Source organism: Cavia porcellus, unplaced genomic scaffold, assembly GCF_034190915.1.
Source record: "Cavia porcellus strain 051 isolate PalLab524CR breed Dunkin Hartley unplaced genomic scaffold, mCavPor4.1 scaffold_28, whole genome shotgun sequence".
In the NCBI taxonomy this organism is placed as follows: domain Eukaryota; kingdom Metazoa; phylum Chordata; class Mammalia; order Rodentia; family Caviidae; genus Cavia; species Cavia porcellus.
Genome location: NW_026947511.1, coordinates 28283811 through 28303871, shown reverse-complemented (window position 1 = coordinate 28303871; position 20061 = coordinate 28283811). Strand labels below are relative to the sequence as shown.

Below are 20061 nucleotides of genomic sequence, written 5' to 3'. Positions count from 1 at the left end.
TTGGCAAGAACCAGAAGCCAGACTCCAGGTGACCAGGCCACCCTGGGTTGGGACTGGGAGAGGAATGTGATAGGAACCTCCCTGGGTTCAGGACTGCAGAGACATGGAGGGTTGAGCCTAGACACCCAAGTCATGGCCCATGGAACACTGTTGGTCTCCATGGGTATCTCGTCTCTCATGGATTTATTTCAATTCGTTTCCAACACTGAAGAACCAGGAGAGGGTAAATTAAAGCTTGAAATTCCCTGATATATACCAAAGCCCCACACCACAGGGGACCACTTGGCTCTTGGCAGGTGGCCACAGACATGGCCCTGGGTCACCAGCCCTCTACTGGCATCCACCACTGGACAGGGCAGAGGCACTTGTGCTTCCTGGGTATAGGCGCCATGTGACAATGCTCTTGCCCTGTGATGGCCCTGTGATATGGACGCAGAGTCCAGGCTCTGCTTACGGCCTTGCGCCCCAGAGTCTGGGACCCTGCACCCACATTGTACAACTGTATATTTATGTCAGATTCTTGGGTTTTTGTGAGGTGACAGGCAGAGGTAGCCCTGTTCTGACTGGTGAGGCTACAGGCTAAGCACATGGGCCCGGTGTCCAGGTTGGGGCACCCAGGAGAAAGAACAGATGACAAACAGGCAGAGATGATCACACCAGACAGCCCTGGGTCCCTGCACAAGCCAGGCAGGCGTGGCCATGGGACTGGATGGACAGAGCTGAAGCAGAGAGGGGATCTGCCACACTGTCCCCGGAAGGCTCATGGGGGTCAGGGAAGGTGGGCAGGGGCAGTGACAGAGAGCAGGGTCCCAGAGAAGGGGATTCCTGGCCTTCAGGACAAAGAGTGTGCACAGCAGAGAGGAGCTGAGGGATGAGATCCCATCATGTGGTTTAAATGTCAGCCCTGGTATTTAGGAGCCATGAAGCTTTGGGCAATGTGCTTAGCCACTCTGTGCCTCAACCTCCCCTCTTCTCAAGTGGGGATATACATACTATGAGGATCAGAGAGCAGTGCCTGGGGGTGACCTTTCTTTTTTCTCTGAGGTGTCATGGCTGTCATATGGTGGTGCCAGCTGAAGTTGTAAAAGGGGCTGAAGGAATAAAACCCCAAACTCCCAGCCACCAAAGTCTTGATGCCTCTGTAACAAAGGTAGCATAGAAGTTCATCACTGCCTCAGCCTCCATTAATGCCTGAGCACAGTATGGTAAGGGGCAGGGGGCCATGACAGAAGAAAGCTACCAGGAGACCTGTGTTTCAGTGTCTGCTCTTCTGACCACTGCCTGGGCCTTACTGCCCTTCCTCCCATTCTGTGGACATTCCAAGGACTCTCTAACCTCCGGGCCTTTGCATATGCAGTTCTCCCACATCTCCTTGTCTATTTCCTTACAGCTGAATCTTTACCCTTCAGAACCTGGTTCAAAGTCTCTTTCTTAGGAAACCCTTCTCTGACCTTGATGTTACTGTTACACTGAGGTCTCCCAGGGTCCCAGGGTCTACCTCTATATGGCACCCATTGCGGGGTAGTTTGTTAATTCTGTAACAGGTTATGTAAATGTTTGACTAGCCTGTGAACTCTAGAATGGCAAAGTCGTGTCTCCTGTTCCTGCCTACGTCCCCAGCACCTGCGGCAGTGCCCAGAATGCTTTAGATAGACAACAAAAATGTGTTAGAGGAAGGAAGGAAGCAGGAAGGCAGGGAGGGAGGGAAGCGAAAAGAGAGGACAGAGGAAAAGAAGGAGAGGAATTTACAACTGAGTTCAGATCCTGTTTTGGGTACTTCCCAGCTGTGTGGCTTTGGCAAGTTGCTTAAGTCTTTGAGCCCTGTTTCCACAATTGTCAGAGGAGGTCCTACTAGGGCGAGGAATTCCAGGTCCCACTGAGAAGTGAATGAGGTGACAGCCACTTGCTGTGTTAACGATGATTTGGTCACAGATGGGCCATGTGTATGGTGGTGGTCACCTAGTAACACAAGTACGCACTGTGATGTCCACACGGTGAAAAATCATCCCATGTCATATTTCTCAGGGTGCATCCCCGTCACTAAGTAACATGGAACCACACACATGAAGTCCTTGGGCTGCGAATGAATGCTGGATCTGGGTGCAGAGGCTGGGTAGAGGCCCCGAGGGGCTGGTTGCTGGGAGCTAAAGCCCTGGTGTCTGGACAATGTTTTTCCAGGACCTCCTTTTCCAGTCACAGCAGTGCCTGCCTCCCTCGTCCCCTGGAAGGGTGCTGGTCAAGGAGTCCTCACACCAGCACAGGAGGCAGGACACAGGCCAAATCCCTGCTGGCCAGGCAGAGGGCAGCTGGTCACGTTGCTCTCACCACCTGTGGCACAAATGCCAGCCTTGTGCCAGCCCATGTTGCAGGAGACAGAGCTTGGGAGGCGGGCATGTGTCCCAGCCCAGGTGGCCTGTTTGCTTTCAGTGGCCATCAGGCCCTGCGGAGACCATCCCCTCACTGAATGGGAGCCCTAACTGCCTTCCAGAATGAGTGGCCTGTGGGGAGCACCTTGCTTTCAGCCACTTTGTGCAGGTGGAGGGGCCAGGAAGAGGGAACGCTGAGACCTGATTCTTCTCCTGCTCAGTGTGGGCCAAAGGCCAGGCGTCGTGGGGCAGCTTGGGCCAGAGCTGGCTCAGGGAAAGGGTGAGCTCACACAGCCAGCCGTCTGGCAGAGGCAGCGCGCTCCTCAAGAGCACTGATGCGGGTGCGTCCACCAAGGCAGAGCAGAGCTGGGGAGCACTCAGCTGCCACCTGCTGCCGCTGGCCCTCCTCCCTGTGGTTCCGGTGGGGGACCCCAGCCGGCCTCTCCCACTGCACAATGAGAGGACCAGGCGCTGTGCACATGCACAGCTGGGAGTGACCAGGAAGGGCAGCTGCTTGCTCCACCCCCCAGCCACCTCGGGAACCAGCAAAGTTGGGGTCTTACCATCTCCCCTTTCGGTCCGGGATGGCCCTGGTCGGAGAAAAAGGCGACTGTCAGGTGCACAGTCAGCAACACAGAAGCCACACCCTGCCTGTCACCTGCTCGTCTGATCACTACACTGCCCATGTCTGTCCTTTCTCACATAGTCTCTCCATCTCTCGCTTGTCCCCCGAGATCCTAGCCCGCAGCTGGCAGAGGCAAGGCCATTTGCCCCCTGCCTACCTGGACCTTAGGACTGCTGTCTGCCCTTCAGAGGGAGATGTGGGAGGTAATGTCCCTGGACCTTGGCCTCACCATATCCCCACACCAGCGTGGCAGTGGACATGCCCACAGTGGGGCCCTGTAGGGCAGACAGCTAGGTCCCCTATCCAAGAGGGCATTGGCTGCCCTGGGAAAGGCTGAATGGCGGCTCCACAATGTACCTCCTGCCCTATGCCTTTGCCTGTGGGGTTCTAGAAAGTGTCGAGGGTCAACCTGCCTGTACCTCTTCCCTTCCTAGAAGGTGGGGCCACTTTTCCTTAGGAACATCAGTGTCAGGGGCCAAGGCTGAAGGCTAGAAATGCACTTGGGAGGAGCAGGAGGGGAAGTGGTCTTGCATGGCCTTGGTGTGTTTGGGGCTTACCTGGCACCAGCTCACAGTCATGGAAAAGACAGAGCAAAGGGTGGCCCTTCAGCTGCCACCCAAGGGAACTTTGACCCAGAGGAGGGCAGGAGACCTTGGGGGATAGGGGCTGAGGACAGTGTGTGACGAGCAGCTGGGCTCTCTGTGGGATCGGTGTGTTGAGTTCTGCCTCCTGTGCCCTCCAGGAACCCCCAGCCTTCCTCTACCCAGACCCTTCCAACAGCGGCCGGAGTCACTAGACTTAGGGATGGCTCTTGTGCAGATGCTGAGTGGCTGGCTTGGCCACTGGTGATTTGTGCCCTGGGAAGCTGCTGGATCAGGGGGAACTTGTTCAATAGCCCCTCCTCCCTCCTCCTTCTAGTGACCCCTTTTTAGCCAGGAACTTTCTATTAAGGGCATCTTCCCAGGACTCAGGGTCTCACAGGAGGACCAGGGGAGTCACAGTTAGGAGCCGGGCGGAGCCCAGGGATCCACTTACCGGTTTGCCATCCAGCCCAATGGGACCCTGCAAGCAGAATGACCAGATGTAAAGCCCCAGCATGACAGGCTCCTGCATGGGCCTGGGGCTGGGGTGAGAAGTACAGTATGTTGTCCAGTTAGGAGTTGAGTCCCTGATTGGCCACCGTCTTGCTGTGTGACCACAGGTAAGCCTAAGCCTCCATTTCCCATCCTACAATGGGGTCAAGAATAGCAAAGCCTTCCCTGATGGGTCCTAGTGAGGAGCAGTGAATGCCAACTTCCACGTGCCTGGCACAGGGCAGAACCCACCGGGTGGCACTGTCTTTGGTATCAAAGACCTCCTCCTCCTCCCTTCTCAACCCACGAGAGCAGACAGCACATCCCTAGAAAGCTGGGCTTGTCCAGCAGCGAGGCCCAGGGGAAGGAACGCAGCTGCTCTCGCCACGGGCAGGGGTAGAAGGACGCTCAGTGGCCGGCTGCCTCCACCCTCCTGAGCCTTCTCTTGGAGCCTGGCTGAAGGCTGCCCTGTTGTGCCTTGAGGCATTTCACATCCACGTTCCAGTGTCCTGCCGGGTGCATCAGCCTATCCTGCTGCCTCCTCACCTGTGGGTGCCTTTTCCTGGTCCCTTCCTGTACCTGGAGCCCAGAGCTGAACTACTCTCCTGGGAAGGATTGCAGAGTGGGCTCTTAATGACCAGATTAGGAGCCAGGAGTGGGGCACCCATCTGTAATCCCTGGCTAAGCCAGGAGGATCACACGTTTGAGCCTGGCCAGAGTAACTTAGTGACCCTATGTCAACATAAAAAATATAAAAGGCTAGGGATATAGATCCGTGTGAAGGTCCTGGGTTATTCCAAAATAACTCCCACCCCGAAAAGAAAGAAAGATCACAGTTTGAAAGGGAAGGAAAAGGGTGGTCTCGGGATTGTCCTCAGTGGACGCCGTCTAACCCAGGCAGACCCAGAGCCCACCAGGACACGGCTAACCTCAATCCTCCCCACTTACCGGAAATCCAGGAAAGCCCCTAGTGCCGGGCTGACCCTGAAAAGAACAGGAGAATAGTGAGGATGAGCTAGGAGGGATGGAGCAGCCTTCTCCCTTGGCCGGTCCCTCACTCCTCTGTGACCTCCATGGGACACACTCAGCTTGTGTGTGTGTGTGGGGTGGAGGAGTGGGCCAACATCTTGGGTCCAGTTTCTAGGAAACGGTCCCTTAGTGCGGTGTGTGTTCTGAGCCTCAGTGTGTAAACAGACCAAGAGACAGCAGGCCAGCGGGGACTCTGCCTGCAGTGCACTGAACCCTGGATCGGGCTGCTCCACGTCCTCCTTATTTATTGGGCTTGCTCATGGCCACTCATCCAAGGGTAGTTTGGATACCCGCAGAGAGCAGAACTTAACTTTCAGAACACGTGCTTTAAGCTAGAATAGATCAAGTTGCTTACGCTCCTCTCTTCCAGGCCAGCAGTCTCCTCCCTGCATCTGCCTGGTTTCTGGGTCCCCTAGGCTTTGTGGGAAGAGATCATCTGTACCCATTTCCCTGGCAGTGTAGAATACAATGCCGACAGATTTTCAGGCTGCAGACTAGAAGCAGGTTCGCTGGCCAGAGCCCAGGGGTTTATGGTCAACATTCAGGACCAGAGAGAGGTGCTAAAGTTAGAAGCAGTTATCCCATCTCTTCCCAGGGAACCATGATAGCTGTCCTTCCTGCGTCCTCCTCCCTCCTGCTCCAGGCTCCAGCCTCCTGCTGCATCCTCACCTGCCTTTCCTACACACGCAAGGCCAGCTCTCAGCTTGGGATCACCCTTGGGGTCACTGAGATGACCACAGTCCTTTCTTAGGGATGGGCTTTTGTGTTTGGCAGAATGAGTTCTAACCCTGCCTCTACCAGCAGCAGTGTGACTTTGAGCATGTTACCCAACCTCCCTGAGCCTCAGTTTCTTCATCTGTAGAACGGACTAATAACTGCATAGGCTCAAGGTTTGTCAGGTCTGTTGAAATGGCAGCCATCATCATGGGCTGTTTGTTGAACTGAGCTGCCTAGAGAGACATCAGAATAAACTGAGGTTGTGTTTGAGCTCAATATGCCTTGGGATCCATGGAGATTTATCTTAGCCAGCAATACTCCCAGAGCCAGACTGCATCTGGATCCATCTGCTGTGACTCAGACATCTCCAGGCTGCCTGGCTGCTCCTCAAAGCTGAGGACGCAAGCATCCTGAGACCTCCGCTCAGGGAACACGCGGGCCCCTTGGCCTGGGTGGGATCGGGATCCAGCGGCAGTACTGGTCTGGCAGGGAGCTGGCCGAAGGCTGCTACCGGCTGGAGATGGCTTGTGGCAAGAGTCCAAGGGACAAGAGGGAGGAGATGCCACTCAAGTGTCAGAAGGGCCCCAGGAGGATAAGTGCTGCTAAGAATAGCTCTAAGGAGAAACCCGGAAACCCTGCAATGCAATCTCCAAAACCCCCAGGGCAAGCTTTCTGTAAACTCTCTGAACGAGCTGAGGCCTAACGGAAAGGTCAGAAGGAGGGAATTCCAAGAAACATCTTCAAGGCCCGCTCTGGATAGTGTTTACGTGGTAGGGGTAATCACAGGGTTGGCTAATTACAGAGCCTGCTCTGGTAGCGGGATGCATCTCTCCAACGCAGGGCCAAGTCCAGGGCTAACCAGGGCTTTTTCAAGAATCTCGGGATAAATGTTGTCATTGACCAAATGGAAATTGAGACTCTGCTTCCTTGGAGAGGTAGGACATGGGGAAAGCACTTGGGGAGACTTGGAACTGGATTTTAATTCATATATTCTCAGTTACATGCTGAGCTGAGGTGTCTTCCTATATTTATTGATCAGTGCTAGGCTCGTATTGCGATCTGTCTATCATCTGTCTGTCTGTGTCTGTATACCTATTTATCTAGTCTGAGATGGGATCTAATTATTTCAAACAGGCTAGCCTTGAACTTTTGGGCCCAAGCAGACTTCCTATCTTGCCTCCTGAGTACTGAGACTACACCTGGCTCTTACTAATATTTTCTACTTGGTTATCTTTTTTTCTTATTGACGTGAGTAAGGTTATTTTTCAAGAACAATAGCTCTTTGGTAGTCACATGTGCTGGGAATATTTTCTGACTTGGCCATTGTCCTTGCCTTTGTCTATATTTTCCATCACACAGCAGCCTTACATGTATGTGGACAAACTTGTTAACGTTTTCCTAAGACTTTAGGGGAGGTTTTATATCATGTTTCAGAAGGGCCTTCCCCAACTCAGCGTTATGAAACATTTGCTCATGTTTCCTGTTCATATTTTATTTTTTCATAATTTTACAACTGAAAGGGTTTTGGCCCAGACAGGACTCTGTAGCCAGGAAAATCTCAACCAGAAGCAGGAAGCCCCTATCTCCCCAGCCCCTAGGAATTTACCCGTGATGCCATCTTCCCGCCCCTGGAAATTTACATATGGCGCCAAACCTAGGACCAATGGGCTACCTGTGCATCCCTAATGCCTGCCTTAGGTTCCACCCCAAACCGAGACTACCTACATACCCCCAGGTCATGTGTCTGCTGGAGAGACCGCTGTAAGCCAGCGGTGGGGGGTGCTGGTCATTTCTCTCCGTGTTGTCAGAATAAAGGCCGCTTTTTGTTTTATACTTATCAATCTTTTGGAAATATTTTTCATCTTTTGGAAATAATCCTATCAACAACTAAGCATTTTACTTGTTGGGAATTGGTCCTGATAGGAGGAGTGGGGTAAAGATTCAGCTATTTTTTATTTTTTAAACAGCTGTCTTTCAGTTTACCTTTTGCTAAATGTCCTGCCAATTGCCCCAACATCTGAACAGTCTCTTCCGATTACGAAATGAAGTTGTCATTACATACCCAGTCCCCACGTGCATTTGGCTTTATTTCTGGTCTCACCCTTCTGTTCTATCCATTTGTTTGTTTCGATTGCTCTGTGTTTATATTTTGCTATCTAGTAGAACAACTAGTACCCTCCCTCATAACCCCTTTTCTGTATTTTCGCAATTTTCCTGGCATTTTCAAAAGCTTATTTTTTCTGAATAAAAATATTTGAAGTTTTCTGGGATTAGGAGCACACTAAAGGTATAGATAATAACTATTTATGGACTAGCACTATGTCCTTCTCACAAAAACAAGAGAAATAAGCTTTACCTTGATCTCTGAAACCACTTTCCTTGATCAAGGCCAGGGTGGAAGGTAGCCCAGGGGCTCCTCACTTCCTCAGAGTAGAAGCCTGTGTTATAGCGCCCCATATTTCTCCTATCGGCATCTTGTGTGGGGTACAGCAATAGTCTCCTTTTGCTCTTCTTTGACGCACAAAAAGAGGCCCAGTTAGGTCTGTGCCTCTTTTCCCACAATGTACAGCGCACTTGTGAATGCTGGGAAATGTTTAGCACTCTGCTGTGCTTCAGGCTATGATCTCTGAGGCCGCTTATCACAGTGGAGAGGAGGCTCACGTAGCTCACTGTTGTGAGTCAGCACACCGTGCATGCAAGCCCCCAGCAGCAAACACAGTGCTCCCCTTAGACCTCTGAAGCACTGCGCCTCCATTCTGCAGTAAGGAAACCCTCTCCCCTGGCCAGCTGCTCTGCTAGCAATTGGCACCACCATGCCCTGAGAGTCAGACGTGTGGACATCCTGAGCTCCTGCTTCTCCTCCAAGCTTGCTTTTATCATCATAAGCTCACTGATTCCACCTTCCGGTAGTCTCTGGTCCACCCCTCTCCCAGGCCTTGGGGGTCCTGGGTACCTTCCAAGGCGTCTAACCTGCAGTTACTCTAGACACACTCTAGCCAGAGCAGGGAGCAGCTGGCTACCTGCAGATCTTGATCCTCAACAACTTTCATACAACCGAGGGCTCCCCAGTACCCTGGGATGAAGCCCCAGCTCCTGAGCACTGTGTCGGCTCCTTTGCAGTGTAGCCCTGCTCACCTCTCCAGGCCCACCTCTTGCCAGCTCTGCCCTGGCCCTCCTTGAACAGGAAAGGCTTCTCTGTTCACTAGTTTCTGGGAGCCCCTCTGGGTTCAGGGGCTCTGCACTTCTCTCTAGGCTGGGTCACCACTGCAGGTCCTTAAGCGTGGTTTAGCTATCTCTTCCTCCCAGAAGCTATCCCTGCCTGCATCTCCCTTCCCCCTCCCCCAAATTCCCAGCTCCCTGACATTCCCATCTTAGCCTCACTGTGACCCCTGATGGGATCCTGGGCCTTGGGTAGGGCTTGTGTTGTCTCCTTAACACCTAGCGCACACTAGATTCCTAGCCAAAGCACAAGCAGGTGTGGCTGCCTGGCATGGGGTAGTTCCTTGTGGGTGATAGCTGGAAGCTTGATTGCTCCACTAGGCCTGAGGGATAGCTGGGAGCTAAGGGAGGGAGCAACCTCTTTTGAATAGGGGCCCCCGTGCATGCTGGGCCAGCTAGCATTTTGGGGACCAGCCTTCCGTTTTGTTTGATGGGCCAACACACCTAACTCTGCTGTATTCTGTGACCTGTCCTTCAAGATGTCTGGCTGACTTTTCTTTGCTTGGACCATTTATCAAATTCCACAAGAGCGGGCAGGTGGTCCTGGAGAGCGGCAAGGCTGGTTTTGATTAGCAGCCCTTTTTTTCTGGGCTCTTCCTGGCTGAGTGGAAAGCCACATGTCCCCATTATCTCTGGTCCCCCAAGGCCTTGCCCACTTGACCTCTTCTCCTAATGACAAGCAGACTCTGTCTTCCCTGTCCCCTGCTCTCACAGCCCAGGGCAGCAACAGGAGCTGAGGCGGTGGCCAGAGCTGTCTGGTGAGGACTTGGCTGGGGCGATTGAACCATCTGGGTGAGGTCACTCGAACAGCCCAACATCAAAATACCCTGGGCTTGGTCAGTTCTCCTGGGGCCATGAAAGCTTTCCATCACCAACAGAGGCACCCATAAGGACAACCATCTTTTGAAGAAAAAGATAGCGTACAAACTGGGAGGCTTTGCAGTGCCTTTGGGTCATGGACAGTTCTTGTGGGAAGGGTACCAGAGGGCCAGTGTGAGCCAACAGGACATTCGTAGTCAGACCAGGAAGCAGGCCGCCATGGTGGCTGAAGGGTGGCTTGTGTTCTGTTTCTTTTCCTCCTAATAGGCCTGCCCTAGGCTCCACTGTTGGTGTCAGAACCTGGGGGCTCTGTTCTCTGTGACCTTCCTGTAAGGTTTGCTACATTGTGTTTAGAAGTTTAACTAAGTGACTCAGCAGGGGGCCAGGGTCCTCACTCTGTAAACATCCTCATCCTGTGCAAGAGGAGGGCATGGAGATGGTATAAGAGCGACATCCAGCCAAGGCACGTAGCCTGCTTACAATATAAGGGATGAAGAGAGGTTTATTCTCCCCCACCCCATTTTGCTCTGGTTGCTTTTGCTGTCTTCTGCAGCCTTGAAGTGCCGCCCTGTACCTGCCACCTTGCTTTGGAACCAGCTGATTACAGAATGAAACCTCCACAAACTGTGAGCTAAATAAATTTTTCCTTTTATAGCTTTGGGTGTTGCATTTTTTGTCCTGCAATGAAAGAAAAGTAACTAAGACACTTCCTATCATCTCTTTCTTCATAACATGTGGGATCAGGTATCCCCCTGTACACAGGGAAGCAAAGTCCATCAGGGAAGCAGCCATGTGAGCAGAGGGGCACGTATGACAGTGGCATTGCAGCCTGGCTGGGATATTACAGCAGAGACTTACAGGACCTTAGACCTATAAGAGCTAGGCTGAGTGATCCCTCCTAGTGTGGCTAAGCTGCAGCCGTGACTTTGGGCAAGTCATTCATTCAATCTCTGTGCCTTGGCCTTCTCTTCTGTAAACCGGGATTGAATACAGTCCCTACTTTCCAGGATCCCAAACCCTGACCCCTATCAGGGTCTCAATTTCCTTTTCTGAGAGGGCTATGTTATGACTATGGCTGGGGTCTCCTCCTCCTCCAATGTGATTTTACTGAAACCCCTTCTTGGGCATCCTGAGGAAAACCCTCTACCTTCCTCCCCAGAGCTGCATTATCTTGCTGGCTGTGCCACCATATCCCCCTCTGGTCTCTAAGGCAGCAAGTCAGAGAGGAAGCCCCTGGGTTTCCCAATGTATATACAGGACACAGTGCTAACAAGAAAGGGGCCTTGAGTCAGCTCCAGCAAGCCCAGCAGTACATGGATGGCTAGCTGAAAAACTGGATTCCCGGCATCTGCTCCCCAGCTTCCGAAAAAAAGCTTGTTTCTCAGAGGGCTGAGCACTTACCCAGGGGAGCAAGAACAAACTCCCAGCTATAAACAGAGGGTTCCCCCAGCTGCTGCAGGGATGTGGCTGCAAGCTGGCCAAGCGTCTCCTACGCTGTGGTCTTGGGTCACTTTTCATATGGGTGCCACACCAGAGCCACAGCTAGGACTCACTCTCCCTTCATCCCCTAAAGCCTTTTTCATGAATCTCCCATCTTTCCAAAAAGAGCAACAACTTACCGGGGGTCCTCGGGGACCGATGATGGACATCCCGGCATCTCCAGGGGCACCCTGTGGGGAGAGAGGAGAAAATGTGGGGACAGGAGACAACAGGCAGGTGCTGACAGGTGGGACAGGGACAGGGTGCCCACTATGTGGACTAGAGGGAGGCTAGAGACAGAGAGGACTGAAGGAATGGAGGGCAGTGGGGTGACTAGGATATCCAGGAAGGGTCGTGAAGGGCAGGCACAGAAAGAGAGGAGAAGCCAGTGACAGCATGAGACGTGGGATAAACCAGAAACGGGGTGACAGACTGGGGAAGAGAGCAGGAGCCACGCTAGTGATGGGCAGGAGAAGGCACAAGGTGGTGGGTCATCTTCCCATCCCCACCCCCAGATGCCCTTCCAGCCACACACCCTGCAGCTCGTGAAAGGTGACCAACTCTGAGCCTGGGGCCAGGGAGATAGAAAGGACAAGAGTACAATGGCCAAATGTGTCTGACGGCCTGAGCTGTGGTCAGTGTGCTGGTTTGTGCATGCCATGCAGGAGTCACAAGGCTGGCCACAACGTCCAGTCTGACAGGTGGCTGGTGCTACTGGGCTGGAAGCTCCAAGTGCAGGCGTGTGCATACATGTGTGTGCGGGTGTATGGCAGCAGACGTGGAAGGTGTATGGATATGGATGGGGGCAAGGGAGGCCACTGTGGCTCCTAGAGAACGCCCAAACTGTGCCCTGCCATCCACCCCTCCCAGCAGAGGGGAACAGAGTATGGTAAGAGAGCTTTGGGGCTGGGGATTTAGCTCAGTGGCATAAGCGCCTGCTTTGCAAGCACGCAGTCATGAGTTCGATCCCTGGTACCGATAAAAAGGAAAAAGACAAAAAAAAAAGAGAGAGAGCTTTGAGCCCACACACTGCACTGTGTTCTGGGATGCTGGCGCCGCCCTAGTGGTGAAAGGATGGATGTGCCTTTGTATGTTACTCCTTGCACACAAGTACCAATGATTTCAAATTAAGAAGTGTTTGGGCTATTGCAGTGACAATATAATTTTTACACCAGGCAGTGTAGCATAGAGGTAAGAGATGGGTTGCCAGCTCTGTTCCCTACCAGTTGTGTGTCCTCCTGTAAGTGACTTAACTTCTCCGTTCCTGTTTCCTTATCTAGCAGGGATAGTAGTACCTGTCTCAACTGGTGAATGTGATTATGTTCATATTCTGGTCACAAGATCATGTTGTAAAGTGCTCAGAACAATGGCTGGCCCTTAGAAGGATCATGTGTCTTTCTCCAGGGCAGTGCCACACCCTGCCAGGGCAAGACCTGAGAGAGGACAGCATAGCATGGTGATCAGGGGCCTCAGCCTCAGAGCCAGCTGATCGGCTCTTCTCTAGCTCTGACCTTTTCTAGCCGTGTCACCCTGGGGATGTGACTTACTTAGCCTTCTCTGCGTGTCATGGCAATATTAATGCTGCCCTGGAAGGGGGTGTGTCAGTATCAGCTGATGTAACAACACCGAGCCAAAAATACTTAAAACTGAGCCTGGCAGAATTCATGCTTGATAGGTGGTCATTATTACTGATGTCATTGTGGTTATCTTGGAGACAGGAGACACTTTTGCAGACAGTCTGCCGCGTGCAGACAAGGAAGTTCTGAGCAAGGAGTTCTGGCTTCCAGTCCCTGCTCATCACTACTGCTGTGGACCTTGGGAAAGCCCTGGTCCTCAGGGCCTCAGGGCTCAGCCAAATGAGCAAGTCTGAATTTCAGGGTGGATCTCCTGCCCAGGCCAGCCACTGGAGCCCGAGGCCTGTGTAGTCCAGGCAGGGCAGGGCAGACCCACTCAGCCAGGACAGCGGGCCCACAGCTAGGAATCTCGCCATCCCGCTCCATGGTGTGGAAAATGTTAGTCTAGGCGGCCAGAGGCTTTGAGGGCAGTACAGCCACATGCAAGGCTGGCTCTGGGTGGCAGGGAGGGTAACTCAGCCTGCCTGCCAAAGAGGGGCTGGGAGAAAGAGGCGGGGAAGAGGGGACTCACCTTCTCGCCGGGTGGACCCTTCACTCCCTAGGGCAGCCACAGGCACCGCAGGGCACAGGGAGAAGAGGGTGGGAGGGAGAGAAGAGGAGGAGGATGAGAGAGAGGCATCAACACAGGAGTCCATGTTAATGGCACAGCAACCAAACAGAGGAAATGACCGTAAATTAAGAAACACAGCAAAACACAGAGGCTGACACATGACAGCTCCAATGTCCAACCCGTGCTGTGTGTGGAAGCACTTGTCTCGCCCTGGTCTGCCCCAATTGGGTTGATCAGTGAGAGACAGGCCAGGAGGCAGCAGGGTGTGTGTGTGTGTGTGTGTGACCGGCAGGCAGACAAGACAGATGGGCAGACAGAGACAAGTATAGAGAAAGATGTAGAAAGAAAACAAGATTGAAGCAAAGCCAGAAGAAAACCTGCCTGAGAAGCCATGGCCCAGTGGGAGAGTCAGGAGGAACGGTCCTTGGGGCTGGGAGAAGTCCCCAAGGACTGTGCTGGATAGTGGACTCCAGGAGCTTTGAAGGCCCTGCTGGGTGCCAAGTACAAAGCTGTGCCAAGCTCGACAAGCTTGGAGGTGTTAGGGATGGCCAGGCCAGAAGGAGGGAGGGGCAGAGGGACATGGGTGGACAGAAGGACACACATGCATCTACAAGGGCAGGGGATGGGTCAGGATGCAGAAGAATCTGGGGTGTCACCAAGGAACGCATGTTAGGATATAACCACAGTGACCAGCAAAAGATGGACAGCTCCCTCCACCCTGCTTTCAACTGGCCAGTGGTGCCACCTCTGGCAAAGTATGAAAATTACCCAGGAATTTCACACCCATAGGTGCCCAGTCCTTATTGGATGACCCAGGCCAGGACCCCCAGTGGGCAGCCAAATGGGCCATCATCACATTTAAAATAGCACCAACAGCACGGAAGCCCCAAAGTGGCTTGAAAAGAAGGCCTTGTCCTGAGAAGTGGGAAACTTCCTGTGGGTCCTCTACCTCTCCCCCACTGCTGGGGGTCACAAAAAGCTGGGTGGACACTTCCTGGGGAAAGATATCCACAGGACCCAAGAAGGAGGGCAGGAAGGAGGAGGAGATGCCATTTTGCATTTTGCATCCTTCTCTGAAGCCCAGTGTTGCTTGGGGGGGGGGGGGGCTGGGGAGGGAAGCTCCCCAAGGAAGTTTATCCCATTCAGAGCAGGGACTACAGAACTATTGGCGTGCATACAAAACCCAACTCCAGCTCCATCTTGGGCAAACTGAGAATCAACATCCTTTACCCACAAAATAGGGTTTCAGTGGGCAGCAGTGGATAAGGTGCCTGGCTAAGGCCCATACAAAGTAAAACCTTGAGAAAGGGTGGCAGGAGACACTGATTCCTGGCTGTGGGCCCTTCTCTGAAAGGGAACCAGTGCCGCTTGGGTAGACTCAGAGAAGTAAGCTGAAGCAGAGTGACAGGGCAGGCTGAGGTCCCCCAGTGCTCCGGTCTGGACGAGGTGGAGAGCTTCATGTGAGGTGGCTGAGGGCTCCCAGCCCCCATGCATTGATGGACAAGCCTGGGGTGGGCCCTGGGGAGCTTAAAGCTTTGTGACAAGGAATAATTCTGGAATGTCCTAGTTTTGGAGCTTCTACCTAGGCATCAGACCCCCTTGACATCTGATACTGTGGGTACATTGCCAGGGTCAAGAGTATTCGTCTGGAATCTAGCTGGTGTGGCTAAAGTTCCTGCTTAGCCCTTTCTGGCTGTGACCTTGAGTAAGAGATTTAACTATGGAGACTCTGTTTTTTCATCTGAAAATGGGGGTGTAAATTGTGCTCCCCTTGTGCAGTTCAATGAGCCACTGTGCGTGAGGCCCTTAGCAAAATGCCCAGTGTACCGTCAGCCCTTGGAAGGATTAGTTACAGTTTGGATGCCTGGTCTCCATGCTCAGCCCAGGCGTGCAAAGTCACACAAGATGCCACAGCCATGCCAAGGCCAAGCCAGCCAGGAATTACATGGGGTGGGGCTAGAGGGACCTGGAGGTCCAGACCGATGCTGGTAGGGGATTAGGAATCAGGTGGAAGCAGCCCTAGCCACATCCTCAGCCAGGCTGCCTGGTGGGAAATGGTGCCTGGCTGTTACTCCACCCGGCTGTCACCCTTCTGGTCATCTGGAGACCATCATTCTGAAGCTGCTAGGAAAAACCCTGGAGCCAGGACCAGGGCCTGTGCCAGCCCTTCCATTGCTGGGATGCACTCGCCCGAACAAGCATCCTCATCTCCCTCTCTCCATTCTCACTTTTCATCAGGAGTCATGAAATGCTTTCATGCTGAGCCTCCAGGTGAGGATCTGGAGGCACCATCTGGAGCCAAGCCCTGTCTTCCCCATCTCTGAGCAAAACTCCTACAGGAGTCATGCCAGGAACACTGATTCCCCCGGGATGGCTGCAGGCGGGGCGGTAAAGCTGGGGGTGAACTGCCTGTTTTAGGGTGATGGGTAGAACCTCTTGATGAAGAGGCTAAGAATTCACCCCATTATCAGCTAGGAGGCAAAAGAGCTCTCTATTCAGCCAGGGTGGGGGTGCACAACTGTAATCCCAGCATTCAGGAGGCTGAAGCAGGAGAATCACTGCAAGTTTGAGACCAGCCCAGGTTGCAAAGTGAGCTCAAGACCAGCCTGAACTGCATAATGAGACTCTGTCTCAAGAAGACCCCCCCACCAAAAAAGCTATGTTCATCCAGTTTCCTTGCACTTCCCGTGTGCTATGACAGACGGGAAGTCTTCATTCATGTGCAGGGACTCACTCCAAGACTCCCTTGGGGATGCTGGAAACCACAGACTGTACACAATCCTATATTTACTGTTTTCTCTTTTATATACATATCTGTGATAAAGCGTAAATTAGGCGTAGTAAGAGATTAACAACTATACTAAAACATCAGAACAATTGTAAGAGTATTTTTTAAAAGCTGTGTGAATGTGGTCTTTTATCCAGCATATCTCATTGTATTGTAAATATTTTTGGACCACAGTGAGACCATAAGGACAAACTACTAGAAAGCCTTATGGTAAGATCTGAAGACTGGGATCAAATTCCTCCCCTTCTTTTTTCCTGTCCCTCCCTGACACTGCTTGGGGTTGGGATGGGTAGCACTTTGCCAAGTTTTAGAGGACAAACCAGCATGTAAAAGCAAGCAGTGGCCACCCAAGCAGGTCCAAACACCAACTCACCACATGTCCAGGCATCCCAATGGCACCTTTGTCCCCCTGATGAAGGAGGCAGAAACAATCAGATGTGGCTGGAATCAGCCAGTGTGTCCCCTGGGTTAGCTGTGCACCTAGTTGGGGACACAGCTGACTCATTTTGCATGGGAAGCTGGGACACCCTGCCTGATGCCCCAGCCGCTGTGGATGAACTCCCAGGTGCCTCCTCCAGGCTGTTCAGTAAGTGGGTACCTGTGCTCAGGCCTGCATTGTAGAATGAACACTAGAATCAAGGTCTTATCTCCAGCCTGGTCCTCAGTTTCCTTGTTTGCAAGCCCTTTCTCGCTCAGACCTCTGCAGCTGTTGGGGCTAAACAGCAGCCCACTCTAGCAATGGCAGAGTGCATCTTGCTCTCGTCATCCTCAAATTCAAGGAATAGATCAAGGTGACTGGTGGCTGAGTCACTTTCCTAGGGCTGTCTGTCAGAGTGGGGAGCAGTGCCCATGCTCCGGGCCCCTCAGTCTGCAGAGGCTGCGACAGAGTCCTTCTGCCCTCCCACCTCTTGGCCACTTCTGGTCCGAGCAGGAAGGACCTCAGGCCATATGGACTGAGCCGCATCATGAGTTTCAGATGCTGAGAGAGCTGCTCTGTTTTGTTGCCAGGGGTTACATCTTCTCACTCTGGAAATCTGCTTACTAAGTTTTGTTTCTCCTCTAGAAAATATTTTTTTGCAATCATTCGCATGCAGACATCATAAAATTTAGGGTGGAGCCTGGAAGGACGGAAAGCACTGGGGTACAGGAAGTAAGATCATGTTTGTCTTGCCTGCTGGGCAAGAGAGTTCATTTTTTAATTCCCTTGAAATGCATAGGTATTTCTGGGGTGGCTGTATCTGTTGACCTCACTGAGGCAAGAGGCCTCATGGGACAAGTGGCATCCCAGGATGTATATTGGACATATCAGAGAACAGTGGTCAGTTCTGAAATTAGGCTTTTGTTACACACACACACACACACACACACACACACACACACACACACACACGCAGTATCTTTGAGTATAGCACTCCACCATTGCTCGACGAGTGTCAAGGTGGGAGTGTGGGGAGTCAGCACCAACTATTTCCTTAGCATCCCTGAGCATCAGCTTCCTTGAACAGGGGAGAGATGGTCATTTTCAGCCCAGTGCTTGGCACTTGAGAATTTTAAGTAAACCACATCTTCTAGTGTTAAGCTTCGCATGGCCATGGCCACGGCCAGGACAAGCACACATCTAAGCACGTTCATGCTTCACACCTCATTTCACAGCAGAGGGCCCGAGCGGCAGCTTTCCTGCAGGCCACTCCCGGGTCCTGCTACAAGGCAGCGTCCACAGTTCCATGACCCACGGATCTGAAATCTGTTCTTCCTGCCAGGAATACCAGGCCAACCCTGGTTGTCGGCTGTTGGCTGTGACATCTCCATGATCCACTCACTCTTGGGCTTTTGAATGATATTTCAGGATGTGTGTTTTGGATTCTTTTTCATTTTTTTTTTTTTAACTAATGTTCTTTGCAGTCTTGGCCATAAAATGCTCGGGTTAGGGGCAGGCATGGAATGGCCAACACCTGGAAACTGCAGCAGCCCCTGCACTGTGAATTGCCCCCTAAATGCTTTTTAAAGGTGGATGCTGTAAGAGAAAAACAAAAATCTGCCCACGTTTCCTGCAGTCATCTGACTTCTCCCCTCCTTGAGTTTCATGGGACTGATTTGCCCCTCTGTCCTCCTGGGCTCACTCTTACTGGGAGAGTTTCCACTGTTGAGGTTGAACATTCTCCACATGCATTTCATTAAGAAAGTCACTGCTAGGCCTGAGCTGAGAAGCTCTGGCTTAGCCCTAAGGGCCGTAGTGTAATTTGTGTCTAAAAGGAGGAAATAAAGAATGCTCTGGCCTCCAGTGGCTGTGGCCTGAGCAAAGACACAGAGGGCACACAGATGCCACCTTGGTCCCTTCCATGCCCCACCTTGGTGCTCTAAATGGCTATAGCATCTCTCCTGAGTCACCTCTTATCCCAGGGCCTACGGTGTTTATACCTGGTCATTTATCCAGACTGGATTCCACAATGCCCTAGAAGACTTTAAAGATGGTTCTCAAGTGTCAAATGTGGGCCTCCCATAGGGAAGCTCCAAGAGTTGGAGAACAGTTTTCACCTCTCGGAGTTTCAGTTTCTGTATCTTAAAAATGGGTATAATAGTACCCATTTCACTGAGTTGTTGACCAAATTACATATGAAGAACAATTAGCGTGTGCCTGGCACTTATTAAAGTCTTAGTAAGATATGGATATTGGTGTTATTTCTACTTGGTACAGCCTCTTTAGAATTTAGGAGTGGAAACCGGGGAAAAACGAAAGTTTAGAATCTACCTGTGAGGGTACAGAGGAAAACAGTGCAGGGGTTGGGGTACTAGCTGGAAGACAGGAGGATCTCAGTAAGCCACTGCATTGCCACCCCCTTCCCCTGGCTCTTCCATTAAGGGACCATTGGTATTGAAGGCAGGTCCAGTGCTGGGAGGGTCTCCTGCTCTGCTCGCTGCCTGGCAGCCAGGAAGGGCATGTAGAGCTGGGTAAGGAGCTTGGGGAAAGCGTCACCCTCAATTACAGACCGGAGACCCAGGAGAGGCCCCTCACCCAGAGCACTTGGGGAGAATCAGTCACTCACCCCCGACTGGGAAGACATGAGGGGCTGGGGAGGAGCTCAGTGGTGGAGCACTTGCCTAGCACGCACGAGATCCTGAGTTCCATCCCCAGAACCCCCTCAAAATAAAAAATAAAAATTAAAAAAGGACAGGTAAGAGAGTGGAGGGAAGAAGAAATGAAACTGTTACTTACAGGGAGCCCAGGTCTTCCAGTGGGGCCCTGGATAAAAGAGGGAAGAGAAGTTTACACAGTCATGTGCTGGGCAGCCAACCACGCCATACCACCCCAGCCAGCTGTGTGCCCCGCCGTGAACCGCCGTGCTCTGTGGGCTGCTGGGAGGAGGTGAACGTTAAGGAGAATTATCACAGTAAAAGACATTGCCGTGAATCCCTCTCAATCCTCCCCCTCGCTTTGAACACATCCCATTGTTCTTGTCAGTTTCTGAAGCAGTTCTGCAAGATCTCTTTGGTGTCTTTAGGTGTGCTGCGGTGGCTGCTTCAGTGTCCTGAAGTGATTCAAAATGGTGCCACTTTGACTTTGGGGAAGAGACAGAAGTTGCGCTGTGACAGATTTGGTGAACACGGATGCACTACGATGTTTCTACAAGTCTACCCTTGAGTTGGATGGCAAGTGGCAGCACCATCACCTCGTAAGGACTTCCAGAATTTCCCCTGTCTCACTACATGGGAAAAGTCGGGAAGAGCCTGTCATCCACTGAGATGTTCCTGTTCAACCCGCCA

At 52.3% G+C, this 20061-nt stretch overlaps 1 protein-coding gene across 1 annotated transcript in view; it reads right to left on the bottom strand.

Moving 5' to 3' along the window:
• The window catches only part of LOC100720893 (collagen alpha-1(XIII) chain), a 74495-nt gene extending 54961 nt beyond the window's left edge, over window positions 1-19534 (bottom strand). The window contains exons 1-7 of the mRNA XM_063239620.1: window positions 19514-19534; window positions 16673-16708; window positions 13473-13499; window positions 11468-11518; window positions 5013-5048; window positions 4027-4053; window positions 2930-2956 (exon numbers count right to left, since the gene is read on the bottom strand). Coding sequence (XP_063095690.1) covers window positions 2930-2956; window positions 4027-4053; window positions 5013-5048; window positions 11468-11518; window positions 13473-13499; window positions 16673-16687 — 183 coding nt within the window. The 5' untranslated portion in view covers window positions 16688-16708; window positions 19514-19534. The remainder of the gene's footprint in view (window positions 1-2929; window positions 2957-4026; window positions 4054-5012; window positions 5049-11467; window positions 11519-13472; window positions 13500-16672; window positions 16709-19513) is intronic.
• Window positions 19535-20061: the final 527 nt, after the last annotated feature.